This window comes from Myodes glareolus, chromosome 5, assembly GCF_982192425.1.
Source record: "Myodes glareolus chromosome 5, mMyoGla1.1, whole genome shotgun sequence".
In the NCBI taxonomy this organism is placed as follows: Eukaryota; Metazoa; Chordata; class Mammalia; order Rodentia; family Cricetidae; genus Myodes; species Myodes glareolus.
Window position 1 is genome coordinate 74,445,257 of NC_142030.1, and position 24,904 is coordinate 74,470,160.

Consider the following 24,904-nt stretch of genomic DNA (forward strand, 5'->3'; position numbering starts at 1 on the left):
ACAATACTTGGCTCCTTTGCAAGAACAATATATGCTCTTAACCACTGAGCATTTCCTCCAGCCTGCATTTTTGAGATGCTCCTGACATGTTATAACATAAAGCCTTTTTATATTAATAAATTTTGGCAAAATTTTTATTCTTAAATCTCAGTAAACATTACATCAAAATTGATTTTTATGTATTTCATGTTTATTCGATTGAAATATATAGGGAAAATTCTAATCAGTTCGATAACAAATTCCTTCACATTTATTGTTTAGATACTACTATTGCTAAACCTCATCGCATATTAAACGGAACTAATTGAGTTTTAGTGCCTTTCCAGACAAGGGCTGGTTTATCACAAACTCTGATAATTTCTTTTCCAGAGATTTAAAATTCCTATGTAAGAACAAAAAAGATGGCTCAGTACCTAAAGGCATTTACTGTCTTGTCTGATTACATAAATTAAATTCTCAAGACACACAAGATAGAGAGAACCAGCTCCCTCAATGTTGTCCTTGGCCTTCATATGTGGGATGGCATATGCTTGACCTCCTCTCTCACACACAAAGAATTAAATAACTGTAACAAACAGTAAAACAACCCCCCCAAACTCTTATGTATTGTATGTCTGGAATGCCACAATTAAGATAATAATTATGACTATATCGCTTTTAATTGTACATGTCCTCCAAGAAAAGAGGAAAAAGTAAAAGCTCTTGTCCAGTCTAAATGTTAATGATGGGAGAAGCTTATATTTTATTCTATGGCAATTCTGCTCATGCACATTAAAATTTGAGTGCCTTAAAATAATTTCTTACTCAAAAATGAGAAAAAGTAAAGTATTTTGTATTTATGACTTTAGCCTTCAAATATTTGAATCAAGATAAATTATGAAATAATAGAAGCCCCCTTACTAGGCCACTGTAAAATTGTTACATGTCTGTAGAAACAAATTCTGGAGGAGCGATCCGTTGTCACATGACTTCTTTCCTGTTTACTTTGTGTTTATACTGTTTACCGTGACACGCTCTCCGGAAGGAGAAGTTGACATGAGTTCATTCAGGCCAGAGTTCAGAGCACAGTTACCCAAATATTTGTCTGTTGTAAAGTGAATCTATGTGATGGATCCATCAGATACAGCTGAACTCTCTAAGTCCGTGGTTCTCAACCTGTAGGTCGTAAGCCCTTTGCAGGTCACACAACCCTTTCACAAGGGTTGCCTATCAGATGTATTTACATTATGCTTTATAACAGTAGCAAAATTATAGTGATGAAGTAGCAACAAAAATAATTTTATGGCCGGGGGCCACCACAACATGAAAACTATATAGAGGGTTGCAGCATTAGGAAGGTTAAGGACCACTGGTTTAAGGAGCTGTTGCAGGCTTACAACACCATGTTATTTGTATGTTTGCCAGAGGACCAGATTAACTCACTCACAGGCTTGGGCAGTTTGTGTGCTTTCAATTTTGAGAGGATATTTGCCCGTTGTAGCGTGAGACAAAGCTTTTACATGTTAGTGGTTGTCATGTAATTGGTCCTAAAATGTAGAGATATGCCTTCAGAATCTGACACCTCTTCCTCATAACAGATTGGGATAGCCTACTGAGTTTAAGTGTTAGTCTGAGAGCTCAAATACTTATTTCCAAAGGAGATTGGCATCTGAAATCCATCCAGGCCTTTTATTAGCTGGATATCTTGAACAATTAGTTGCCATAATCTATATTTCGCTATAAAGTAGAAACAAATGGTAGCTATCGGAAAGCCATATTATGGGGATTAAGTGGCCTTTCCCACAAACTGCTGTTACTCCCAGGCGTGGTAGGTTGAATGGGAACATGTTGTCTACTTGGCAGTTACTGCAGATGCTCAATCCTGATTTCTTAACCTGACTCACTTAATGTCAGCTTCTCTGGAGCCAGGACAGTGATGTTCTGCCTCGTGCTGGTTAGGAGCTCATCCACATCGTGAGCATCTCCTTGAAGGCAATTTTGGGCTTAGGACAGGAGAGGGAAAAAAATAACAAGTCTCCTGACATGAACATCTTGGCCAAAATTAAAAGAGAAAACACTGGGTTTGCAAAACCAAAGAAAATTCTTTATGAATTCTTGTGCTTTATTGTGTTAGAAAAAAATGATTGCACCTAAGCAAATTTTATCTTTAAAGCTTTTAATGTTGTGTTTAATTATGATCAAATGGCTTTGGTGTGTTTTAGTAAAGCTAGCAGGAATTCATGAACCATTTCTGTGCTTTGTAGTGGCTGCTTTTTTAAGCTTTTCATTTCAAATGCTGTCAGTGCTTTTGGTTATATACTGGGCCCTCTTGACCTTAGTTTTGACTTCTATATTGTCAGTTTTACAGAATGTGTGTTCTGCAACTATTAAATAGACAATTTGAGAAATGAATGAATGGTTTACAAGTTCTAAACTACTCTGGTTAGGTGCTTCTGTACTGTTAGTCTTGTTTCAGGTCAAGGATGTCTTCTCAGAAATGGCCCCCCTGATCATGCTCACTCCTCTCCATGCTGTCTTCTGGTACTTCTGCCATAATGACCCTCACTGCACTGGCTTGTCAGTGCACTTGCTTATTTGGCAATATACTTATAGTATCTACTATAGTTTACTGGGCTTGTCCAGGACCCAGAATTGTGCCTGAATGGGGACACCCAACTCATGCTTATGGAGGGTGTGGTTTGAACTTTTATCTTGGACTCTCATCCCTTAGTAGAATGTGCAGCTGGCTCAGAGAGAGGCAGATGGGTCTGCTCAGACTGTGCCTTTGCCCGTTTGTTTCATTTTATAGGTAACTTGTAGTTTACTTTATCCTCCATTTCTAAGTGTCCTCTTCTTTGCCTCGCTGCTACAAAAATTAAACAAGGTGACGTCTGAAGAAATGTTTTCGGAGATAGTAGTATAAAAGACATCGTGGCTAGTGTCAGCCGTGTCAGTCCTAAAGCCTAAACTAAGTTCTTCCCTTGGCATCTTAACTTGATAATTGTGTTTGTTCTGGTATCATAGATGAAGAAACTAAGACTTAAAGCTATTAACTTACCTACATTTGCCAGAGTTAAATCCATACCTGGTTCTAACAAAGATGGAGGGGGCTAAACATGGGGAAATTCTGTCTCTCAGATTTACAGTAAAGATTTATGTTTCTACACTAATGTCAGATGACTATTTAATTCATGTCTTTCCTTTCCTTTTAAAAGATCCAGATGAATTTGAACGGATATATGAACCCCTAGATGTCAAGAGTAAAAAGATTCATGTTGTAGACAGTGGGCTCACCTTTAACCTGCCATATCCCTTGATTCTGCGACCTCAGAGAGGAGTGGATCTCATCATCTCCTTTGACTTTTCTGCGAGGCCAAGTGACACAAGTCCTCCGTTCAAGGTAAGGAGATTTCTGTAAGCAGAGTAGGAACATGCCCAAAGAAGGGTGCATGCACCCCACAGTGAACTGGGTCCCCCTATATCCATTAAGAATCAAGACAATACCCCTTTACTGATCTGATCTGATCTGGACACTCATTCAATTAATACTCCCTTCTTGGATGATGCTAGGCTGTGTCAGATTGACAGTTCCCGCCGACCGTGGCAAGCACTAAGCTTCTAGAACGAATAGTGGCTAGAATAGCAACTCTTTAGTGTCTGTAAAACCTCACGTTTCGAACATGTTAATGTTCTATTTCTTTTGAGGTTGTTTGTAGTATTCAGCCAAGAAAACAAGAGTTGGTGCGATAATATCAAATTATGTGCACCGCCAAAGATTAATATGCAAATGTGACGGTGCTTCCTGGAGTCAGAGAACAGGGAAATAAGTGAATGGGCTGAAAACCGCACAGAAATGGCAGTGAACACATTGCAAAGATGGGGAAAACAGACATTAAACCTGTTAAGAGGGCTCCAGGTAAAAAAAAATTAAGATTGGAAGGTAGAAAATGGAGATTGGTGGAGGATTTCCAACAGACAAATGAAATCATGAAATCAGAATCTTAGCATGATTAACCTGAGTTGGTGGGTGGAAGGCAAAAGATTAAAGCCATGACTTACTGTAACCCCAGCGGAGGATAATAAAATCTTGCACTGTGCAAGTCATGGGTAGAACCCGGTGACCCATGAGGAGCAAGGAGGAGGTAGGTTCCAGTGATGACTCCAAGGAGGTGAGACTGATGAGGAGATAGTGTATTATTCATGTAACCAATGGGAGTGCAAAATGTCAAAGCCATAATTTCTTATGAGTCAGAGCTGTACTGCTGGACGAGAGGATACTAATCAAGAGCTGTAGGAGAACACTTAGTAACACAAATCAAAAGCACGGTATTTTGCAAGAATTTTATTTTTAAGAAGAGTATATTCTTAGATGATACATGAACTATTGGAATGTATACCAACCACTTCTGGATAAAAGCTGCTGGTATTTTGATGGTTTTTCCCCTCTTCTCATCTCTTTTTGAAAAAAAGAGAGAAGCAGGGGGAGAGATGAGAGACAGAGAAAGTTGTGTATATGTATGCATGCACCCTTATGTAAAAGCCAGAGCAGGAAGTGAGGCATTCCTCTCTACCTTGTTCCTTTGAGACAGAGTCTCCACAGAAGCTCACCATTTTGCTAGACTGGATTTGACCTTTATCCACTGTGCCATCTCACGGATCCGCTTTTCTGTTTTTGATATGAAAATATCGATGCCATTTTTCACTATAGAGCTCTCAGGTTCTGCCTTCCTCCATTGCCCAATGCTGGGGTCCCAGCATTTTCAGTTATGTCTGGATTTTTACATCGGTGCTGGAGAATAAAGCCAGATCCTCGTGATTGTAAACCAAGTGCTTTTAATCAGGGGGCCATCTCTCCAGATCCTAATTTCTATTTTTAAAAATGCGTGTGTGTGTGTTTATGTGTGGAAGTCAGAGGACAACTTGTGGGAACTTGATTTCTCCTTCTTTGATGTGGGTCTCTGGGTTCTAACTCATTTAACCTTTATCCACGGATTCCTTTTTCTGTTTTTGATATTAAAATATTGACGCCATTTTTCATTAAAGAATAGAGCATAAGTGTGGGTAAGAAATCATAACAGTGGCTGGCCATGTGCCTCAGTTGGTAGGATACTTGCTTGCCTATCATACATAAAGCTGTTAAGTTTAATCCCTAGCTCCTCATGAAATTCAGGGTGGTGGTACCCATGCAATCGCAGCATTTGAGAAGTGGAGGCAAGGGGAAAGAAGTTTAGATCATGCTCAGCTACCTTGAGTTCTAAACTAGCATGGGTTACATGAAAGCCATTTCATACAGAAAATGCAGGAGAGGAAAACAAGCAGACATTCACTTCATTTATTGTTTGTTGATACACACAGCATTTCCTAAGTAGAGTTAAATCTCAGATCACATTAGGAAGCTCTACAGTGGTGGATATCTTGGCTTCTGATAATAGTTGTGTTATCCATGTTGTAATTGGTCTTCTAAGTTAACAATATTAGTGTAAGGGATACTGTTTTCTATAGAACAGAGAGTTCTCACTGTAAAAACAAAACAAACAAACAAACAAAACAATACCCCCCAAACTTGTATAAAGAGTTTCATGATTCCAAACATTATTCTTATTAATTTCTCTAAGGAAAACAGCCCCATGTCTCATTTGATCAAGTGTTACTTTTATTACTCATTTAATGATATAGGTACATACAATATCTGTTTGATTTACCATGGAGGCTTGCATGCCAGTAATCCTTGTGGTGCGTCTATCAATGGGCAGACTATTCATAAATAAGCAGACTCGGAGTTTAGGGGAAGGGTGCTTTGGGTTTGATTGAGAGGTCAGAAAGCTGGGACAGCAGAACCTAGGGTTCACTATTGGTTTATTTTCATACATTTTATTAAAAGATTATTTTAAGTCATTTTGTCATGACTTGTACTATGTTATATCGCAGTTCATATATTGCACATGGGTCTGGCTCACTTTTTTAGTGCTCTTTGAATACTTCCTGATCGAAGCCAGCCAGAGCAAAGGGTCTGCTCCGTAGAACAGAAGGAAAAGAAAGGAGGCAGTGAAGGTGGGTGTGGGGGTGAAGTAGACATAAGAAAGATTGATGTGAGCATCACGAGGGTTAGGAATAATGTTTTGATACATTTCTCTCGCTATAGGTTATTCTGGGTGGAAACAAGAAAACATCTGTGGTTTTCCATATTGGCCTGATCTATTTGTTGGTGTTTGGTGTTGCTCTCGGTTTAGAACTGTGAGGCACACGTGATGCACTTTTTTTTAAAGTAATTTTATTAAATTATAAAAGTTTCCATTTCCGCCCCTCTTCCCAACACCCTCCCACTCCCCCCACTCCCTCTCCTCCTCCCTCTTCGTCCCTTAGGGCAGTCAGGGTTTCCTGCCCTGTGGGAAGTTCAAGTTCCTCCCCCCTCCCTCCAGGTCCAGGAAGGTAGTTGGGTCACATCATGGCCAAGCTGGTTGAAGTGCTGTCTCTGTGGACACTGTTCTACCATGTCTAGTGAGGGAGCTACTCACCCAAGCCAGTTCAAGTGACAGATCTGTAGACAGCAATGTACCATGGCTAATGAAGTAGTCTGCAGAGACACATTAGCCTGGGTGGACTTTGTGAATGCCAGTCCACCATGCCCAAGGAAGACTGCACAGCATAGACTGTGGTACCTGCAGGTTTATTTCTCACACTGCTTTCTCAGAGTTGCTTTTAAAAGTGACATCATATATATATATATAGCTTACAATGACAGAAAAAGTGTTTTGTCTCCATTTTGGGGCCAACAGTTGAATAGGCTATGAGCAGGGTATGAGCAGCACTGTGTTTGTTATCAGGATTTGTGATAGAATTCTGTTGCCTTTTGCAGATTCTAGAGCATTCTTTAACCAGTGGGTGGGTCACCTCGGCCTCTAGGTCAGTGTTTCTGGGTTTTTTGTTTGTTTGTTTGTTTGTTGCTTGTTTTATTTTTGTTTTTTTGAGAGATGGTGTCTCTGTGTTGTCCTGGCTGTCTATGAACTCACTCTGAAGACCAAGCTAGCTTTGAACTTAGAGATCTGCCTGTCTCTGCCTTCTGAGTGCTAGAACAAAAGGCATGTGTTACCACCGCCAGGCAGCCTACCTCAGTTTTTCCTTGGTTTCTCTTTGTCTTTTATTATCAAAACTGCCATAGTACTTATTCGTGCCCCATTATAGAGTCTGATCACAGCCCAAGCCCCTTAATTACATTTTGAAGAACCCCCTTCTGAGGCAGTGGGATGACTCAGTGGTAAAAGATCTTGCTGCACAACTCAACAGCCTAGATTCTAGCCATAGATCCAAGAGGGCAAGGAGAAAGGTGACTTCAGAAAGTTTCCCTCTGACCTACATACCCACACACACTCAGACCCACACACCCTCACACACACCAAACAAAACAAAACAACAGACAAACCATTAACAATAACAATAGTGATGTTTTTAAAAAGAACTCTTTCCTTTAATAAGGTCACATTCATAGTAGGTGGGCAGCTAGCATGTAGATTTATCCTATTGGAGACACCATTCAACCTACCATACCCGTTTTAGATCAGGTGTCTTGTGATGAGCACTTATATCTCATATTGGCCTCTTCAAGGAAGTTTTTGCAAGTGTATACCAAGCTTGCAAGTGGAGTGCTAACTGCTCCAAGTGTTATACAGACTCTGTATGTCCCTACTTATGTTCCAACAGGCTCTTGAAGATGAATAGCAAGCTTTCTATGAGAAGAGACAATAACCATAACCACAAAAAATGAATCCTGAGTGATAGCTCTGCCAGTTCCATCTTATATGAGTTGATTTGATAATTTTAATCATTATATTGTTTTAAATATTACATTATTTACATACTATTAGGCCATCTATCTCCCCAATCTTAAAAATAACCTTTAAATAATGAGAAAATTTTAGGGTATTAAGAATATATTGTGTGCCCAAATTAATTAATTGGCATGCATGTGCCCTTCTCACTGTGGTCTGAATATATTTCTGTTAAATTGTTTTGTTTTTGTCTTTGTGTTTTTTGTTATGATTTAGTACTTAAAAAAGGAGCCTAGGCATTTTTGAAAGTATCACTTTGAATGAGGGTCCCTCATTCTTTATAGAAAGCTGTGTTTGTAATTGGCACTTACGTAAACTTACAGTCCATCAGTGCCTGCCTCAGTGAAGCCTCTTGGGCATCAAGAAGCAGCTGATAGATGTTACAGCATGGCACGCTGCTGGTGTGTTGCTGTCATTTCAGAATCAGGTCTTTGGGCTCACTAAAACATTGTCTTTATTGTAATTCTTTAACTGTGGGGCTCTGCACACAGTCTGTGTCATTGTTTCTCGGTCTTTCTGGAGAGAGAGGAGACAGCAGGAAGGAGATGTTTTTCCATCCTGTAATCGTGGCCTTTGCAGTCACCACTGTCTAATCTTTTCCACGTCAGGAGCGGAGCAGAAAAGGGAAAGTTCCCATCACTTCCTGATTCCAGTTTAACTCCGTCCCGCTAAAAATAGCCAGACCTCTACCTCAAAGAGTTCCCTTTCCCTCTTTCTCCACACAGCCACACACGGTTTGGTCATCCCTGACTCATGTTTATAAACATTAGAGAGCTTCTGGTCTTTACCCTCACGCAACTGCCTTACAGTATGAGCTTGGGTCTGGCCGTGGTGTGGACTAATCGTGAATGAATAATCGTGGATAGTGCTAGACATGAACTAGCAGGAGGAGTTCAGCTGAACAGGGTGGGTGAGGGAGAAAGGAGGAACGAGAAAAGTGTCCTTAAAGTTTAAACGAGAAGTTTTACATCTATTAATGTGTTAGCAAAGAATAACTATATTCTACAGAGTGTATGATAAAACAGCGGCTTTCGTATCCATTAAATCCCCTTTCTCTCAAGTTTTATTTCTTTGTAAATCTTGGGAGAATTGCTCAACTTAAAGTTCATGACTTTTTTTATTTAGTTTGCTAGAATATTTAGGGTCCCTATTGCTTTTTAGGGAGATTACAATATAATTAGATCATCTCCACTTCCTTTCTTCCCTCCGAACCCTCCCCTCTGCCCCTCCTTGCTCTCTTCTGAGGCTGAGGGAAAAGACCACGAGGCCTCAACACTACATGAAGAACTACGGACAACTGAGGAATGCTGAGAGTGGGAGACATGGTCTTCCCCAGGGAAGAGCACACCCATTGGTTACCCAATACCAAATGATCAGTGATGAGAACATGCATACAAGTAGCATGATGCACACTGAGCAGGTTGTATTCAGGGGTATACCTATACATACACAGACATGCAGGCATGTAGAGTTCATCACTTTTCTAAACCATCAGGAGCAGTGAAACCTGAATATTCTCTCAACTTAGGGACCTAGGTTAAAGTACTTGCTTGCTGTCCACCTAAGATTTTTATTCTTTATCTCTAATCTTCAGAGCTATCTCATGAAGAGAGCGGTATTTTGCAGAAGTAGAAATTATATTACTGACTAAATCAGCATGACAGGAGTACTTCAGAAAGGCTAATTTTGTGGTTTGTCCCGAACTTCATCCCTTGAGGAGTCTCTCTAGTACGGTTCCTGCTTTTCTTCCTTTCTCTTCTTTTTTTCTTCCCTTTTCTCTTCTCTCTGTCCTTATTTAGTGATCGGATATCTGCATAACTCTCACTGTGTGACAGGTGTTGTCTAAGGACTGTGAAGTGCGAGTTCTCTCCATTCAGATTGCTCTCTGTGTCTTATGCTTAAGAACATTAAGCTCAGAAAGATCCTCCAGTCTACAGAACTGGCATTTGGGTTCAGGCATCGGGCCCAATCTGTGGTTTTACACCCTGGTTCTCTATTATCACTTATTTATTCAGGCCTTCAAGGCTGCAGAGAAAAAGAAATGAGATCTTTCTTTTCCTGACTTTCCACGGTGATTCTGCCAATTCTGCCAGGTTAGATTTAGTGTGTGTGTGTGTGTGTGTGTGTGTGTGTGTGTGTGTGTGTGTAAATTCAGTATGTATGTATATGTTCATGTTGGGTATATTCATGTGAAAATGTGATGTACACGCATATATCTGTACTTGTGTATAGAGGCCAGAAGTGGATATTAGATGCCTTCCCCAATTGTTCTCCACCTTATTCTTTGAGATGGGGTTTCTCATTCTTTTCAGAGCTCATTGATTTGATGCATTGAGGCCCGAAGTTCTATTTATTTTTCATAAGTAGAAGCCAAACAAAGTCAATTTGTATATGTAAATTTAGTTTTAAAATGTGCATAATTTTATTACTGAAAACAAAATGAAACATCCTTAAAAACCCATTTCCTAGTAATACAAAATACTATGAAGTATGTTGTGCTATCATACATACAAGAAATGAAGAGGCCATTACGTACCTTGGACCATTCCACACTAAAAGCTAGAGAACCTCAATGCATGTTATAGCTCCTCTAAAACCCACAGCTTGCGTTGTTTTCTTTTATTTATTTATTTATTAAAAATTTCCACCTCCTCCCCGCCTTCCTTTTCCCTCCCCTTCCTCACCTCCCCCTCCCTCTCTAGTCCTAAGAGCAGTCAGGGTTCCATGCCCCGTGGGAAGTCCAAGGTCCTCCCCACTCCATCCAGGTTTATAAAGATGAGCATCCAAAAAAACAAGGCTCCCACAAAGTCAGTCCATGCAGTAGAATCAAAGCCCAGTGCCATTGTCCTTGGTTTCTCAGTCAGCCCTCACTGACAGCCACATTCAGAGTGTCCAGTTTGACCACATGCTCCATCACTCCCAGTCCAGCTGGCCTTGGTGAGCTCCCATTAGATCAGTCCCACCGTCTCAGTGGGTGGATGCACCACTCGTGGTCCTGACTTCTTTGCTCGTGTTCTCCCTCCTTCTGTTCCTTATTTGGACCTTGGGAGCTCAGTCCAGTTGTTTTCAAAAGTCTTTTCTCTACAAAGAGAATCTTTCAAGCTTTGCAAGAACCTGTACCATGTTGATAGTGAAGTTAATGGGTAACTGTTCTTAAATTGCACATTCTTAGCAAAACAATTTAATTCATATGTTTTTGGCACCTTGATGGTATAAAATCCAGTAATAGGGTGTCTTAGTTAGTTTTTCCATTGCTTTGATGAAACTCCATGACCAAAGGGCGGTGATGGGGCATGTCTTTAATCCCAGGACTTGGGAGGCAGAGGCAGGTGGATCTCAGTGAATCTGAGGCCAGCCTGGTCTACAAAGCGAGTTTCTGGACAATCAGGACTGTTGCACAGAGAAACCCTGTCTCAAAAACAACAACATCAACAACAAAAACCCCGAAGAACAAAACCAAACACACAAACAAATAAAGAAACCCCATCACCAAAAGCAACTTGGGGAGGAAAGGATTTATTCATTTTACAGCTTGTGGTCCAGGGAAGTTGGAAAAGTGGAGGCAGAAACTGATGCTGAGGTGTGGAGGAGTGCTGCTCTCTGGCTTACGCAGTTTGCTTTCCTATATACATCAGAACCGCCTGCCCAAGGAGTGGCACCATGTACAGTATGCTAGAATCTCCCCCATCAATTACTATTTAAGAAAATTCCCTGGCTTTGCAAAGAAACCTTGTCTTGAAACATAAAGAAATGCCCCTAGGCTTCCCTGCAAACCAGTCTTAGTGGAAGCGTTTTCTCATTTGTGGTTCCAGCTTCTTAAATAGCTCTAGATTGTGTCAAGTTGACAAAAACAGCAACAACAGAAACCAACCACAGCATAGTGGTTCCTGTTCTTCGGTGTGAGAGTCTTTAACTTCCCAAGCCTTAAAACCCATTCATGTAGTTGTAAATATTTTGGAACCACTTGTTTTTCCTCTAGCAAATGCATACTCAGTTCTGCTTATTGTTAAATTCATCAAATGCCTAATATTTAGCCAGCCTGTGCTGGGAATTGGCAGAACAGTATTGGGTTTGTTTAGGGAGAATTTTTTATATATAGATATTGGTGATTTGCACAGCCCTTTAAGACAGTGTTGGTTTTGTTTGTTTGTTTTGTCTTAGCAGCTGCTGGCAGATAATAATACCTTATGGATATAGAATGACGGACAGACCAGCTGAATAAAGGAAGACTGAACATTTCTAAATGTGTCTTTGTCTTCCCCCGCAGGAACTTCTACTTGCAGAGAAGTGGGCTAGAATGAACAAGCTCCCCTTTCCGAAGATCGACCCGTATGTGTTTGATAGGGAAGGTCTGAAGGAGTGCTATGTTTTCAAACCCAAGAATCCCGAGGTGGAGAATGACTGCCCTACCATTATCCACTTTGTTCTGGCCAACATCAACTTCAGAAAGTACAAGGCCCCAGGTGTGTTTCCATGAGGTTGAAGTCTGACTGGCAATGTGACTGTACCGACACTGTCCCATGCAGTGTGAGGGCAGGGAATGCTTCTCTTACTGTGACAAATAACCGTGACCTGAGAGCCCAAGTGCTTCCTTCTTTTTTACCCCCAAATTTCGAGTTCCTCGTGATAGAGGAACTGAATGTCGAATGAGAAGCTCAGCAAGAATTGCTAGAGCATTGAACCAGAGTCTTGGGTTTGATAGATATCCTGTTCATAAAGGATGTTAAAGAGTTTGACTTGCACCATGGTGAAACAGTTCTTGTCTTGAAAATAAAATCATTCAAAAGCCTCTGGGAATATGAATTGACCACAAAACTCAATGTAATCTAACCATGTGGCATGACTGTCCATTTTGGGCTTCCACATTGTATTTTACAGCAACGGAGAATCTAGTTCAAGGAATGGATATTCTGTTTTTCCATATCTGGAGGATTAGGTGGACTTTTATGCATCCTAGGAGATACCCATTAACCAAAGAAGGATGCATAGGGGCATTAAATGCTCAACACTTTTCAGACCAGAAGATGCAGTTTTCCATTTTGTGAATGGAAAAAGACAAAAGAGATGGGTGTGGCAATGCAGCAAAGAAGGGTTTTTCCTACGTTCCTCAGAATGATAAAAAGTTAGTAAGGGTAGAGCTATGAGACATGCCTCATAACAGGGAGAAGAAATGGTGGCTGGTATTTTTTTTCAGACGGAAACCCTAGTTTCAAAGTGAAACCTGGTAGCAAACTGAAAGCAACCTAGTCAATATTCTATTACTGTCAGTTCTCAGGGAGAAACCAAGAGGTTGGTAAGTCCAGGGATTTCTGGGGCTTGAAGAGGATTCAGTGTTTTGGTTTGGATTTCCCCAGAGGAAGAGTCTCAGGACAAAAGTCAAGTGCAAATGGTTTATTTGTAAGGGAGTGAGGAAGTGATACTGGGCAAGGAGACAGACAGCAAAGCACATCCTAGTCAGTCAGCTACCCCAAGAGGAACATGACCCATCTGCGAAAGTGCAAGGCAGAACACCCAGACTATAGGTTCATCCTTTCTACCCATATACCAATAGGCAAGGAGCTGGATACCATTCCAGCTTGACTGTGGCTGTCTTGGAGTTGGGTACTATCACAACTTGAATGTGGCTGTCTGGGAGCTGGGTACCATTACAACTTGAGTGTGGCTGTCTGGGGCAAATAGTTGCTTTTAGGAATCATAGCTTTTCTGGTGACTCTCAGTGCTGTCTTCATGGTTGCTTGTATGTTTGGGAGGTTTTGTTTGTTTCTGAAAGCGAGATTCATACTCTTTTTTGGCATATAGGTGTCCCCAGGGAAACAAAAGAGGAGAAAGAAATAGCTGACTTCGACATTTTTGATGACCCTGAATCGCCATTTTCAACCTTCAACTTTCAGTATCCAAATCAAGCATTCAAAAGACTACATGATCTAATGTACTTCAATACGCTGAACAACATTGATGTGAGTATCTCCCCAACCATTAGCATGTGAAGTCACTAGCAAGCATGTGAATTCAACAAGAAGTTGAATCAGGCTTGGGAATGGCCCAATCCACAATGCAGTGCCTTGTTTCTTAGGAATCATTTCACTAACCTATAAAAGAACATGCAGAATTCATTAATAACGACATCACTGTCTGCTGCTAATCAGAACGCACACTTTGTAGTATTGTTTGGTGGCATGAGGATTCATTCCCAGCTGTCCTCATCTATGTTCATGATAAGATAATTTATGAAAAGAAGGAAGTGACGGAAGAGCAGCGTATAGGCAGGGGAGTGAACGTGAGTGCTATTACCTCACCGATGACTTAGTGCTCTCAAACGCTTGGCTTCTGTAGCTTTTGACAATATTGCCAAATCCTGGAACTTCCTGCAGTTTTAACTTTTCATGTGTGCTTTGTGCGAGAGACTTTAGAAGCAAGTGTTTCCCTCACTGTCAGACGTTCTTATCCATCGCTAGCACACCTGCTAGTCTTTGTCTCTGAGATTGGTTAGGTCTGACTGCCCCATGTCAGAATACTGTTGTGTGATTGAAATCATCTGCTGGTGGGCCCAAATCACAGCCCCTAGCCAGTCAGCATCAGTTGTGAAAGCTGAGCTCGTTGGCCTGTTTGGATTGTATATAGTAAGGAAGAAAATAAGAAAAGACAGTGAATTCGAGCCATGCGTCATGTCTGATTTGCTGGTCCTCTTGGAGGTGATGAATGGCTGCAAAGAACACCTACATGTGCTGCTTCTGCAGAACTTAACTAGATTTTGTGCTAAGGGACAACTGACACATCAGAGTGCTTGCTTCTTTTGTTTTCCATGAGACAGTTAAAGAGAGGTCAAATGCCGTTATGACATAATGACCATAATACTTTTAAATCAATACATTTTTATGATCATATGAAAAATTTTCTATTATACTTCAGTTCCTATCAATTCTAAAATTCCTTCTTTTTGCCTTTCCAGTATATGATGGCTAATAGGTAACATACTTACTAAAAGTTGCAATACATTATTTCCTTCACATATACTGACTAAATCTTACACGGAGATAAATATTTAAAAATCTTGCTGCCTTATGTCTGTCGTGATGGTTAAATTTGAAGAGAAATGAGTATTGTGAAACAAGGAACACATAGAAATGGTCAGAATAGAGTTGCATTTTATTTTATTTGAGATTTCATTTTATGTGTGTTTGTGGGAGGCAGGGTTGTGAGTGCAGGTACCCCAGAGGCCGGAGGTGTCAGAGTTCCATGCAGACATAGCCACAGGCAACTGTGAGGTGCCTTTCATGGCTGATAGAAGCTAAACTCAGAGCTTGAGGAAAAGCTGCCTGTGTTCTTAATCTCTCAGCCATTTCTTCAGCCTCCCAAAGAGAGTTGTATTTTATAAAGTTTAATTACACTAAAGGAGAAGAGAGCTAAGGAGATTCCAATTTTCTGTTTTGAAACTAATAGGCATACATTCCTTGGGGATAGAAATCTACTGAATTTGATAAATCATCCTCTAATGAAAAGGACGAGTGTTGTAAGGGTTATAAATATCCTCTATCCGACTTAGGAATGAACACACTCACATATGTATTTTAAGCAGCTGCATTTCTCTTGCTATTTTTAGTCCCTGTTTATATTAGATCTGCTAAAGACATCTTCTGAAGTAATTGTATAGTTCTGTTTACATTTTTTACAAGTGTTCCTGAAGGTAGTTTATTTGACACAGACATGACAAAGTTAAAGCCTGCATAAAAATAGGCTGAATTCCAAAGCTACCATCCTCAGTATAGCCCAATAAGCATTGGTTCTTCACAAACTGCTAAGTATTATTTATAATAATGCATATAATATATATGAAATTTGGGGATCTCATACATTGTATTTTTATCATATACAGCCCCCCAAGTCTATTCTCAGATCCACCCCAATTTCACACACACTCAACTTTGTGTTTCATTTTTTCTTTAGGCTAATAAGTCTAGTTGGTGCTACCCATATTGTCTTGGGTGTGTGACTATCCATTAGAGAGTGTTCAACCCACCAGGGCCCAAATTCTTAAAGAAAAATAACTCTTCCATCAGTTATCAATAGCTCCTGAGCTGAAGTTGGAGCTTTGTGGCCATCTCTACCCTTCTACAATGGGATTTTTGTCTGTCTTGAGCGTGTATAGATTTTGAGTTTGTTTCTATGTGCAAGTACCCTGTTTATGTGAACAAGCATTCTTTACAGCTTTCACTAACATAAGTGGCATGGCATTTAGAGGTAAAGATACAGGTTTTATAGTACCTTTAAATACAATATAGGCCATGTCTTAGTTACATTGTTATTACTATGATAAGATACCATGATCAAGGCAACTTATCAGAGAGAGTTTATTGAGGCTTGTGGTTTCAGAGCATGTCGCCATGACCATCATGGCCGAGAAGCATGGCTGCAGGCAAAACTCATAGTATTGGAGGAGTGCCTGAGAGCTACGTCTTGAGACATAACCACAAGGCAGAGAGAAATCTAACTGAGGATAGCATGGGCTTTTGAAACATCAAAGCCCACTCCCAGTGACACCTACTCCAACAAGGCCACACAATCTTATCCTTCCCAAAGAGTCCTATTAGTCAGGGAACAAGCATTCAAATATATGAGTTTATAGAAGTAATTCTCATTTGCCACTGAACTTACTATTCAAATGTCAGGGTCCTGGCAGCCTGCAGTGCATGGGGAAATCTACAGGAGAAACTGTGAAAGCATTAGGATTCTCCTTATAGAAAAATTGTAAAGACAAGCACAGTTGTAGGTGTTAAGTAAACAAATGAATGTAGACTTTCACCTAAATTAGGTGGCCATTTTGATTTGTACTCAAATGGAGTATGCATGTTTGTGCACACATGTGTGTGTGTGTGTGTGTGTGTGTGTGTGTGTGTGTGAGAGAGATATTCCACTTTTATTGATATTTTATCTCCTGGTGACCTCTTACATATCATTTATCCAAGAAAAAAAAATGCCACATTTTATTACAAAAATTCCCGGTAAGTGGTGACGTGTAAAAAGTAATAAAGTTGTGCTGAGCACATGGTGCTGGAAAATGCACTTGGTCCAGTTAATAAGAGTCACCCACACCATCTGCGCAGAGTAGAGCATGGACTTGTGCTTAAGGAGCTGTATTTGGATCATCAAAGTGGTTTTCAGGCAGCAGAAACTGTAATAACACAGGATGCAGTCTTTCATCTGTTAAAGACAGTTTCCAGCCTTGTGGCCAGAGCCACTGTGGCTTCAGGTCTATTTCTTCTATTTGTTTTCTGATCTGGTTTTGTTCTGAAAAGGCCACTGTGTATCTAGCAGCTGGGAACTCCTGATGATCATTTTTTCAGGAGATCCTTTAGAGGATTTTTTTTTTTTTAACCTCTGCTCTGGCTCACTTTTTGACAGCAGTCTGGCCTTTCCATTAGCGTCGGTTTTCTGTACTTACTCAGTCCTCCCGAATTCCTTTTCGATGAATGTTGTCTCAATGCTTTTACAGTTATGGAATTTTGTGGGATTTACATTTTTTTCCTTATTAGAAATGTAAGGTATAGTGACTTGGACTGGTGGACATGTGGTACGTGGTATCTATCCACGGGCTTTGGTTTCAAGCCAAATTGAGTGTCTAGTCATTGCTCAGCTGTTTCTTAACTGGGTGGCCTCGGATTGGCAGATTATTTTGTTCTTTTTTATGGACAAATAATGATATATTGTATAGGATTAGGATGAAATTTAGTTACAATAACAAGGATTTAAGATATAATAGGCACTAGGGAAATTGCAACAGCTAATATGATGAATTATTATTAGTTTTCATATTCTCTTCTGCTTCTAATTATAAATTACAAATTCCATAAAACAGCAACTTGCTTATTTTCTGTACTCTAGGGATAGTGATCATAACACCCGGCACCTTAAGTGAATATGCAATGTGTTTTTGATAAATTTATTTTTATAAGTCCTCAACTGAATGCAAATGATTTTTCATGAATTTATTTTTATAAGTCATTGACTGACTGAAGATGATGAGGGTCAGGATAAAAGTTGTCACTGTTGGAGATGGAGCTGTTGACCATGAAACCTGCATACGTACATGCCTGACTGTGCAGCGTATGCAATTGTAAACCACTATTTTGACCATGAGGGAACGTGTATTTGGAGAACTCCTTTGCAGTACCTGTTGGTTCGCCTTGTTCACCGTCCTCATTCCATCGACGAGGTCGCAGATTCTATGATACTCTTATGCTTCCCTACATTCAATTCAGGCCAGTATGCACAACAATCAGCTTAACTTTTGGTCAGATAATTTTATAAGGTGTTTTAATTAGTTATTTCTCTGGCTCACATGACAAAGTATGTGACAGAAACAGGACATGTTCATTTCAGCTCATGAGTCAAGGGTGTTATCAGCCGTGGTGGCGAAGTCATGGCTGTAGGAACATGAAGCAGCTGATCGCATTGCCACAAAGCAGTGGGGATACAGTACATGAGATGGTGCCACCCACAAAAGTTGCTTTTTCCTGCCCCAACTAACTGCTCATAGCCATGCTCAGATTTAGCTCCTAGATGACTCTAGACCCTGACAAGATGACCATCAGTGTTAATCAATCACAGTGTAAAATATCGGGTAGTAATCAGAATGGGGGAAAGTGTGTGTCAGAATTACTAGTGGTTAATTCTTACTTCAATAGCATTTCATCATTGTGATTACCCTGCTTAGATACAAGTTGAGGTTTTTGACTATTCAAAAGCTAATCTGCGGTTCTATAATAACTGCAGCAATCTGTAGACTGTTGCATGTCTTGACCTGTTTTATTAGTCCTGCAGTGCAGGAGAGGCAGTGGTTCCTCTGCCCATCACACTCAATGTTGACCAGCAGCCTAAATGAAAGATAGATCAACCAGGAAAAACCCTAATGGGCTCATATGAACATAGTTCTATACAACATGGAAACGTTCAGAGAAAATATTCAGATTTTAAATGGACTACCCATTTTTTTTTAAAATCCAGATTTTAAAAAATCTGACAGGTGTGTAGAAATATGATTATTTGAAATGGTTAGAATCAAATTCTGAGAAAAATCCTAGGGATGTCTATTTGTTTGGATTTTTCTGGTCTTTGGGTAGCATTCCATCCTTTTGGATACGGGGCAGGGTGTTTTGAAGTGTATGTTGCAGGGGAAGGGGGAGTCTTATGATGTGCCCTCAGAAAGGGCAGAGAACTCCTTTATGAGTGTGTCTAAGGAATGAAAGGTGGCAAGTCGTAGCAATGCTTCCAGACCTTTCAGACCAAAGGAGTTCTAACTTCTATACTCTTCTTTGGGAAGAGGGATGCTCGTTTCTATGGCTCGCCTGAGGAGGGTAGCAAAAGGGGGCAGGAGACAATAGGATAGGGACAGAGGAGCATGTTTCCAAGGCTTTTTTTGAGGCTATCGTTTTAAGGTGTGTGAACCCAACCAGCCCCACACTCATCTTCCATCAGTGCTCTACACGATCTCATTGCATATTGTGTGTACATTACTTGAATGTGTCTTTATTATCAGCGGTGCCAGGCACTGTTTCAGGGTCACAGGGATATGTAACAGCAGAAGAATATGGCGCCCAGGCTTGCCATCGCATCACTCAGAAAGTTAAAGGCAAGAGGATCCTGAGTTTGCTGCTTGGGCTCCATAGGGAGACTCTGTTTCAGAAACACAAAACAAAATACCGAACAAAACAAATGAAACAAAACACCAAACAAAGAAAAACAAGCCCCAAAACAAAAAAGCAACCAAAACAAGGAGATTTTGAGTGCTTAGAATTAATCAAATATATCCTCCTAAATACACAACACAAGATTAGACTAAGAAGCATGATGGATGTGTGTGTGTGTGTGTGTGTGTGTGTTTGTGTTAATTTATAGGCAAGGGAATTGAGTAATGGATTAATTAGACAGAATCCTGGATGTCACAGTTTTGTGAAGCAGAATTTTCCTGTTAAGCTTTCTTTATACGACCAGCTCACTAATAATGGCCCGGAGACCCATTATTAATATGAAAGCTTGGCTTTAGCTTAGGCCTTTTCCCTGGATAACTCTTATAATTTAATTAACCCATATTTTTAAACATCTATGTTTTATCACGTGACTTGGTTATTCTTCTTAGTATAGCATATTCAACTTGCTTCCAGTCTGCTGGCAAAATAGTGCACCCAGACCCCTCCTGCCAGGTTCTCTCTACCAGGAAGTTCCGCCTATTCTCTCCTGCCTAGCTATTGACTGTTCAAATTGTTACACCAATCACAGCCGTACATCTTCACACAATTCACAAACATCCCACAACAGTTTTGGAATTGGGACTGGGCTAATAGTAAATCTTCCTCACTCTTTTCTCTATCTCCCAAGTGGCCTTATTTTTTAGCGTTCCACAAACAGTTTCTTTTCCACCTAAGCCAACCAGTGTCCACGTGTCTCCTGTGTCTCCCTTCAACCACAACATTCCTTCCTTAGCTTTGTATGGTTGTTCATGGAGAAAACTCTCTGCCCCCTTACACTCATACAATCATGTGTGTTTAGTTATAATTGTATTTTCCCCATGGTTTTTTCTTAGCATTTATTAATTTAGAAAATACTTGTTATATGCCTCCCATGGTCTCAGTGCTGGAATCAAACACTGAGACTCCCTGTTTTCATGATATTTCAGATTTCATGGGAAAGTGAACATTAGCCAGAAAACTGAGAGTAATTTTCATGAAAACAGCAGTTGCTTGTTACACTGGTAACTTTTACACCCTTTTCAAAATGAACCATAATTTACTCTCTTGGGAGACTGTTTTAATCTGATGCTGTAAGCATTCCACATTTGTCTACAAATAGTTCAGTTACACACCACCAGAATTGTTCATTTTGATGGGAGGGAGGAAGATCTCATTTTCTAAGTTTAATTTTTTTTCTCATTTATCTACCCATATTGCTTTAGAATAAAGGGGAGCTCTTGAACGGTGCAATGAAAGATAGCATGGATCATACTTGGAGTGAGCAGTAAGGATGAAGAAAAGCGTACGTGGGATTTTGCTGGAATAAACCTGACAGGAAGGATTAGGAATCCCGTGGAAGGAGAGAAACAATTACTTATATAAACCCTCTAAGATCACTCCTGGTAAAAATAAAAATTAGAAAGATACAGATATGATATAATACATCTTAGATATACCAAGATATAGCATGTGGTATGCTAAAAGCTTTACAGCCAGCAATTCATTACTAAGTTTTAGTTTGCATGACAGCATCCAGTTCCCAGGGAGCATTAGGCTGTGTTCTGAGGGATGAGACGCCTGTTCAGGGTTTCATAGTGTTAACATGACACCTAGTGGTTCCACTTGCACATTCTTATCCCAGATGATTCGGGTTTTTCAGTTATAAATATAAATGTTGGTTTTCCTTTATAAGAAAGACTTAAAATTAGGAATATGAGCAAGGGCCATATTTTGGTAAGCTTACTCATTTGTGATACTAATACTGTTTTTTTTTTTTCTTGTGTTTTCCTATAGTGTTATGGGTTGAACACAGGGTGTCATAGACACTAGGCAAGTACTCTACCAACTGAGCTACAGCTCTGGCTGTTGTTTTTCCTTCTAGGGGTGTGTGTGTGCATGTGTGTGTGTGTGTTGTGTGTGTGTGTGTGTGTCATATTCACTGCAGAGAATTAGCATCAGGCAGTCATTACTAGTGTAGTAGTCCCTGGGGCCTTTTCTGTTGTGGTTTGTCTCCCTGACACTTCTCTGCTCCCAGGGGATACATCTGAAGGAGCAGACACCAACTGGGTAACATTGCAAACTGGGAGTCTAGAAAAATAGACTGTTACAAGGAAATACAGCAGCTCATTTGAGTAGCAGGACAGATTTTCGGGTTTACACCAGGCAGTAAGCTCTTTCTTACTCCTGCTTCTTTCTTATAAGCTTCATAGCTATTAACATCCAGACCCGAGGTGCCTATTTAACATATCAAAACTGGCCATCAGTTTCTCCCAGCATCCCTCAGTCCCTACCTGTTACAGGGTGTGGCTGCAAACCCTGCCCCCTACCTGGAACCTTTTAGCCCAGGGATTGGGCTGTCCTTCCTCCAGTGGCTCTTTCTTATATACTTCAGACATTTTGGTTACTGCACTTTTTGTACCTTTGCCCTCTTGACTGATGCACCCCTCTCCTGTCCTACATGGCTCAGCTGAATCTAGTCATGTCCACTGTGGGCTTCCCCAGATGTCCCTGCCTCTGGCTGTGCTCTCCCACATCTCTACATATCTAAAATAAACTTTCTTCTCCTCCACACTCAGGAGCAGTCACGTTCTTTTTTTCTCTTTCTTTCTTTCTTTCTTTCTTTCTTTCTTTCTTTCTTTCTTTCTTTCTTTCCTTCCTTCCTTCCTTCCTTCCTTCCTTCCTTCCTTCCTTCCTTCTTTCTTTCTTTCTCTCTCCCTCTCTTTCTTTTCCTTCCTTCCTTCCTTCCTTCCTTTCTTCCTTTCTTTCTTCTTTTTTATTCAATAGCATTCTAACTTTCATCACACACAATTCATAAGCAGCCACATGAACGGTTATCTGTTACAGGATCTTTCTATGTGCCTGTCATTGTCCAGAGTATTTTATATTGATACTCTCCAATTTCCAGCACCCCAGGATTAATAATGTTCCTGTTATCTTAAAGAAAATTCCATTAAATAGGGCCTGGGGAGATGGCTCAGTAGTAAAGAGTGCTTGTTCTTCTTTCAAATGACCCAGGTTTGGTTCCCAGCACCCATGAGGCAACTCACACAGTCTAGAAATATTTACAAGGGATCAACTCCCTCTTCTGGGCTCTGCAGGCACTGCATCCACATGGTGCGCTTTTCATGCAGGCAAAACACACACACAAAATGAAAATATGTAACGTCTTTAAAGAAGAAATAATCTCAAGAATTTAGTTTAATTTTCATCCATTTCCCATAGCCTAAGCATGACAGGACTAAGGAGGCCTTTGATCCAAGTCTTTTCCAACAGACTGAAGTACAGAATTAATTATGTCTCCCTTACTATGGGAAAATGGGCTCTACATACATCTGCTTAACAGTCTCAGTAATATTTGAGTCTGCTGCCACAAGCAGAGACTGATGTATTTTTTTAATCATACAAAATACTCAGATTTTTGTGATAATTTTTTTTGTTGTTGTTTGTTTTGGTAACTTGATGGCATACTATTTAGTTAGGCACTCTGGAAGAAATAGACGTTCCTGCCAATGGGTGTGATAAGAAGTTGCTGGATGCTAACTACATGTGCGCCAATTTAGCCCTCTTCTTTCTCTGTTCTACGCACTGGAGCATACTTGCTCAGTGAGCTTGTATTGGAATGTGTATGCCTCTGACGAGATTAGCCACTTGAGTTCTGAGTGGGAGGAGAGGTCATGAGTCCTGAACCTTTTGGACTTGCCAGGCACTCCTACTCCCAGTGTAGAGCTGAAAACATGGTCAGTGCTTCAGTTACGTAACAGTTCCTGGAGTGGAGGAAAAGGGGACCGTCTATCTAATAGCCATCAACTGCCTCTGCCTCTAGTGCACCAAACATCAATATTGTTGACAGCTCCTGAAGGGGTGCAGGTTTCCTGATGTTTCGAAGGCTCCAAAACAACAATAGAGTCATCATGAACACCCTTTGGTTCCACTTCCAAGTGTTTCCCCAACTGGGCACTAATGGCTCTAACCAAATCCAAATTTCATTTTCTCCAAAAATTCCTAATAAGGATCATTTCACACCAGAAATGATGTATGTTGCCCCTGATCATCATCAGCTTGGCTAAATATGAGACAACTCTGGATGAAAACCGACGATTTATTTTCATGAGGAAAATCATAAAGTTTGGTTTACGTTAGTTTGAGGACACTTGTTCTCTGCTTGTTGGCCAGAATCAGCGAAATGGAGAATTCCCTGGCAAACGATGGCCTTCTCTCTCCTGTAGAGGGTAACCGCCTTCTTTGTGGTCTCCTATCCCCTCTGTAACAATAAAAATTCAAATTAGGAATTTTGTATTTTTTTCATATTCTCACTTCCTAGTGAAGGCTAGGTGGAGGGAACATGAATTTACCTTGTTGCAATCATCTTCATCTTCACCTGAAGCACTCCTGGGGCTCTTCTTCACAAGAACGTAATAGTGAGATCTTGCATTGACATAGATGCCCAAAAATAACATTTTTCTCAATAAATTTCAAAATGGGGACACTAAGAAACGAGAACCAGCCTTTTGTTTTCATTCAGCTAATGTTTCTGGGATGTACAAGATCTGTTGACCATTTTCTTTTCTGTTCTCGTTGGCAGGTGATAAAGGATGCCATTGTTGAGAGCATTGAATACAGAAGGCAGAACCCATCTCGTTGCTCTGTTTCCCTGAGTAATGTCGAGGCAAGAAAATTCTTCAACAAGGAGTTTCTAAGTAAACCCACGGCGTAGTCTGTGTGCTGGAAAGATCAAGCCATTTGAATTCCTTGATGATTGGAGTCAAGAGCACATTGGAGATCGTCTTGCTGAGCCTTGGAGACTGGCTAGCAACTCAGAGTTGCAGTGATTTAGCTGCGTATTAGGAGGAAAATTATGTTGGTTATGTAATTCTTAGCAACAGTTTCTGTCAGTATGAATTTTCTGACATAAACATAGGGATATTTACTGTATTTTAAACATTCCTCACTAACTTGATTTTACCTGTACTTTTATACAAAAGTACAAGTAAAGTGCTTTTCTTTTAAAATATTTAATAGTTCAGCTCAGTAAGTAAGGCTTCCCATTGTGTGTGAATGTTATTCACAAACTAGATTTGTTCATGCCATGATACAACACTATTTTTATTTAAGTATTCATATATACAAATATGAAATAAATACTTTGATGTACAAATTACCATGAGAGACCTGAGTTTTTGTTATCTTCAAAAAATCTTTCTGTGTAAGTGTACTGTATATGGTGTGTGTGTGTATTTGTGTGTCCATGTTTATGTGTGTGATTGCAGATATGCTCAAACCATGATGTATGTATGTATGTATGGAGGTCAGAGGATAACTCAGTGTTAGTCCTTGCTTTCCACATTTTTGAGACAGGGTTTCTTTGCTGTTTGTAGC

General features: G+C 40.2%; 1 protein-coding gene across 3 annotated transcripts in view; it reads left to right on the plus strand.

Moving 5' to 3' along the window:
• Positions 1 to 24,686, plus strand: part of Pla2g4a (phospholipase A2 group IVA) — a 143,980-nt gene extending 119,294 nt beyond the window's left edge. For all 3 annotated transcript variants that reach the window (XM_048431007.3, XM_048431008.3, XM_085688139.2), the window contains 4 exons: positions 3,195 to 3,379; positions 12,073 to 12,268; positions 13,605 to 13,762; positions 24,111 to 24,686. In XM_048431007.3, coding sequence (XP_048286964.3) covers positions 3,195 to 3,379; positions 12,073 to 12,268; positions 13,605 to 13,762; positions 24,111 to 24,242 — 671 coding nt within the window. In that variant the 3' untranslated portion in view covers positions 24,243 to 24,686. The remainder of the gene's footprint in view (positions 1 to 3,194; positions 3,380 to 12,072; positions 12,269 to 13,604; positions 13,763 to 24,110) is intronic.
• The last annotated feature ends 218 nt before the right edge of the window (positions 24,687 to 24,904 follow it).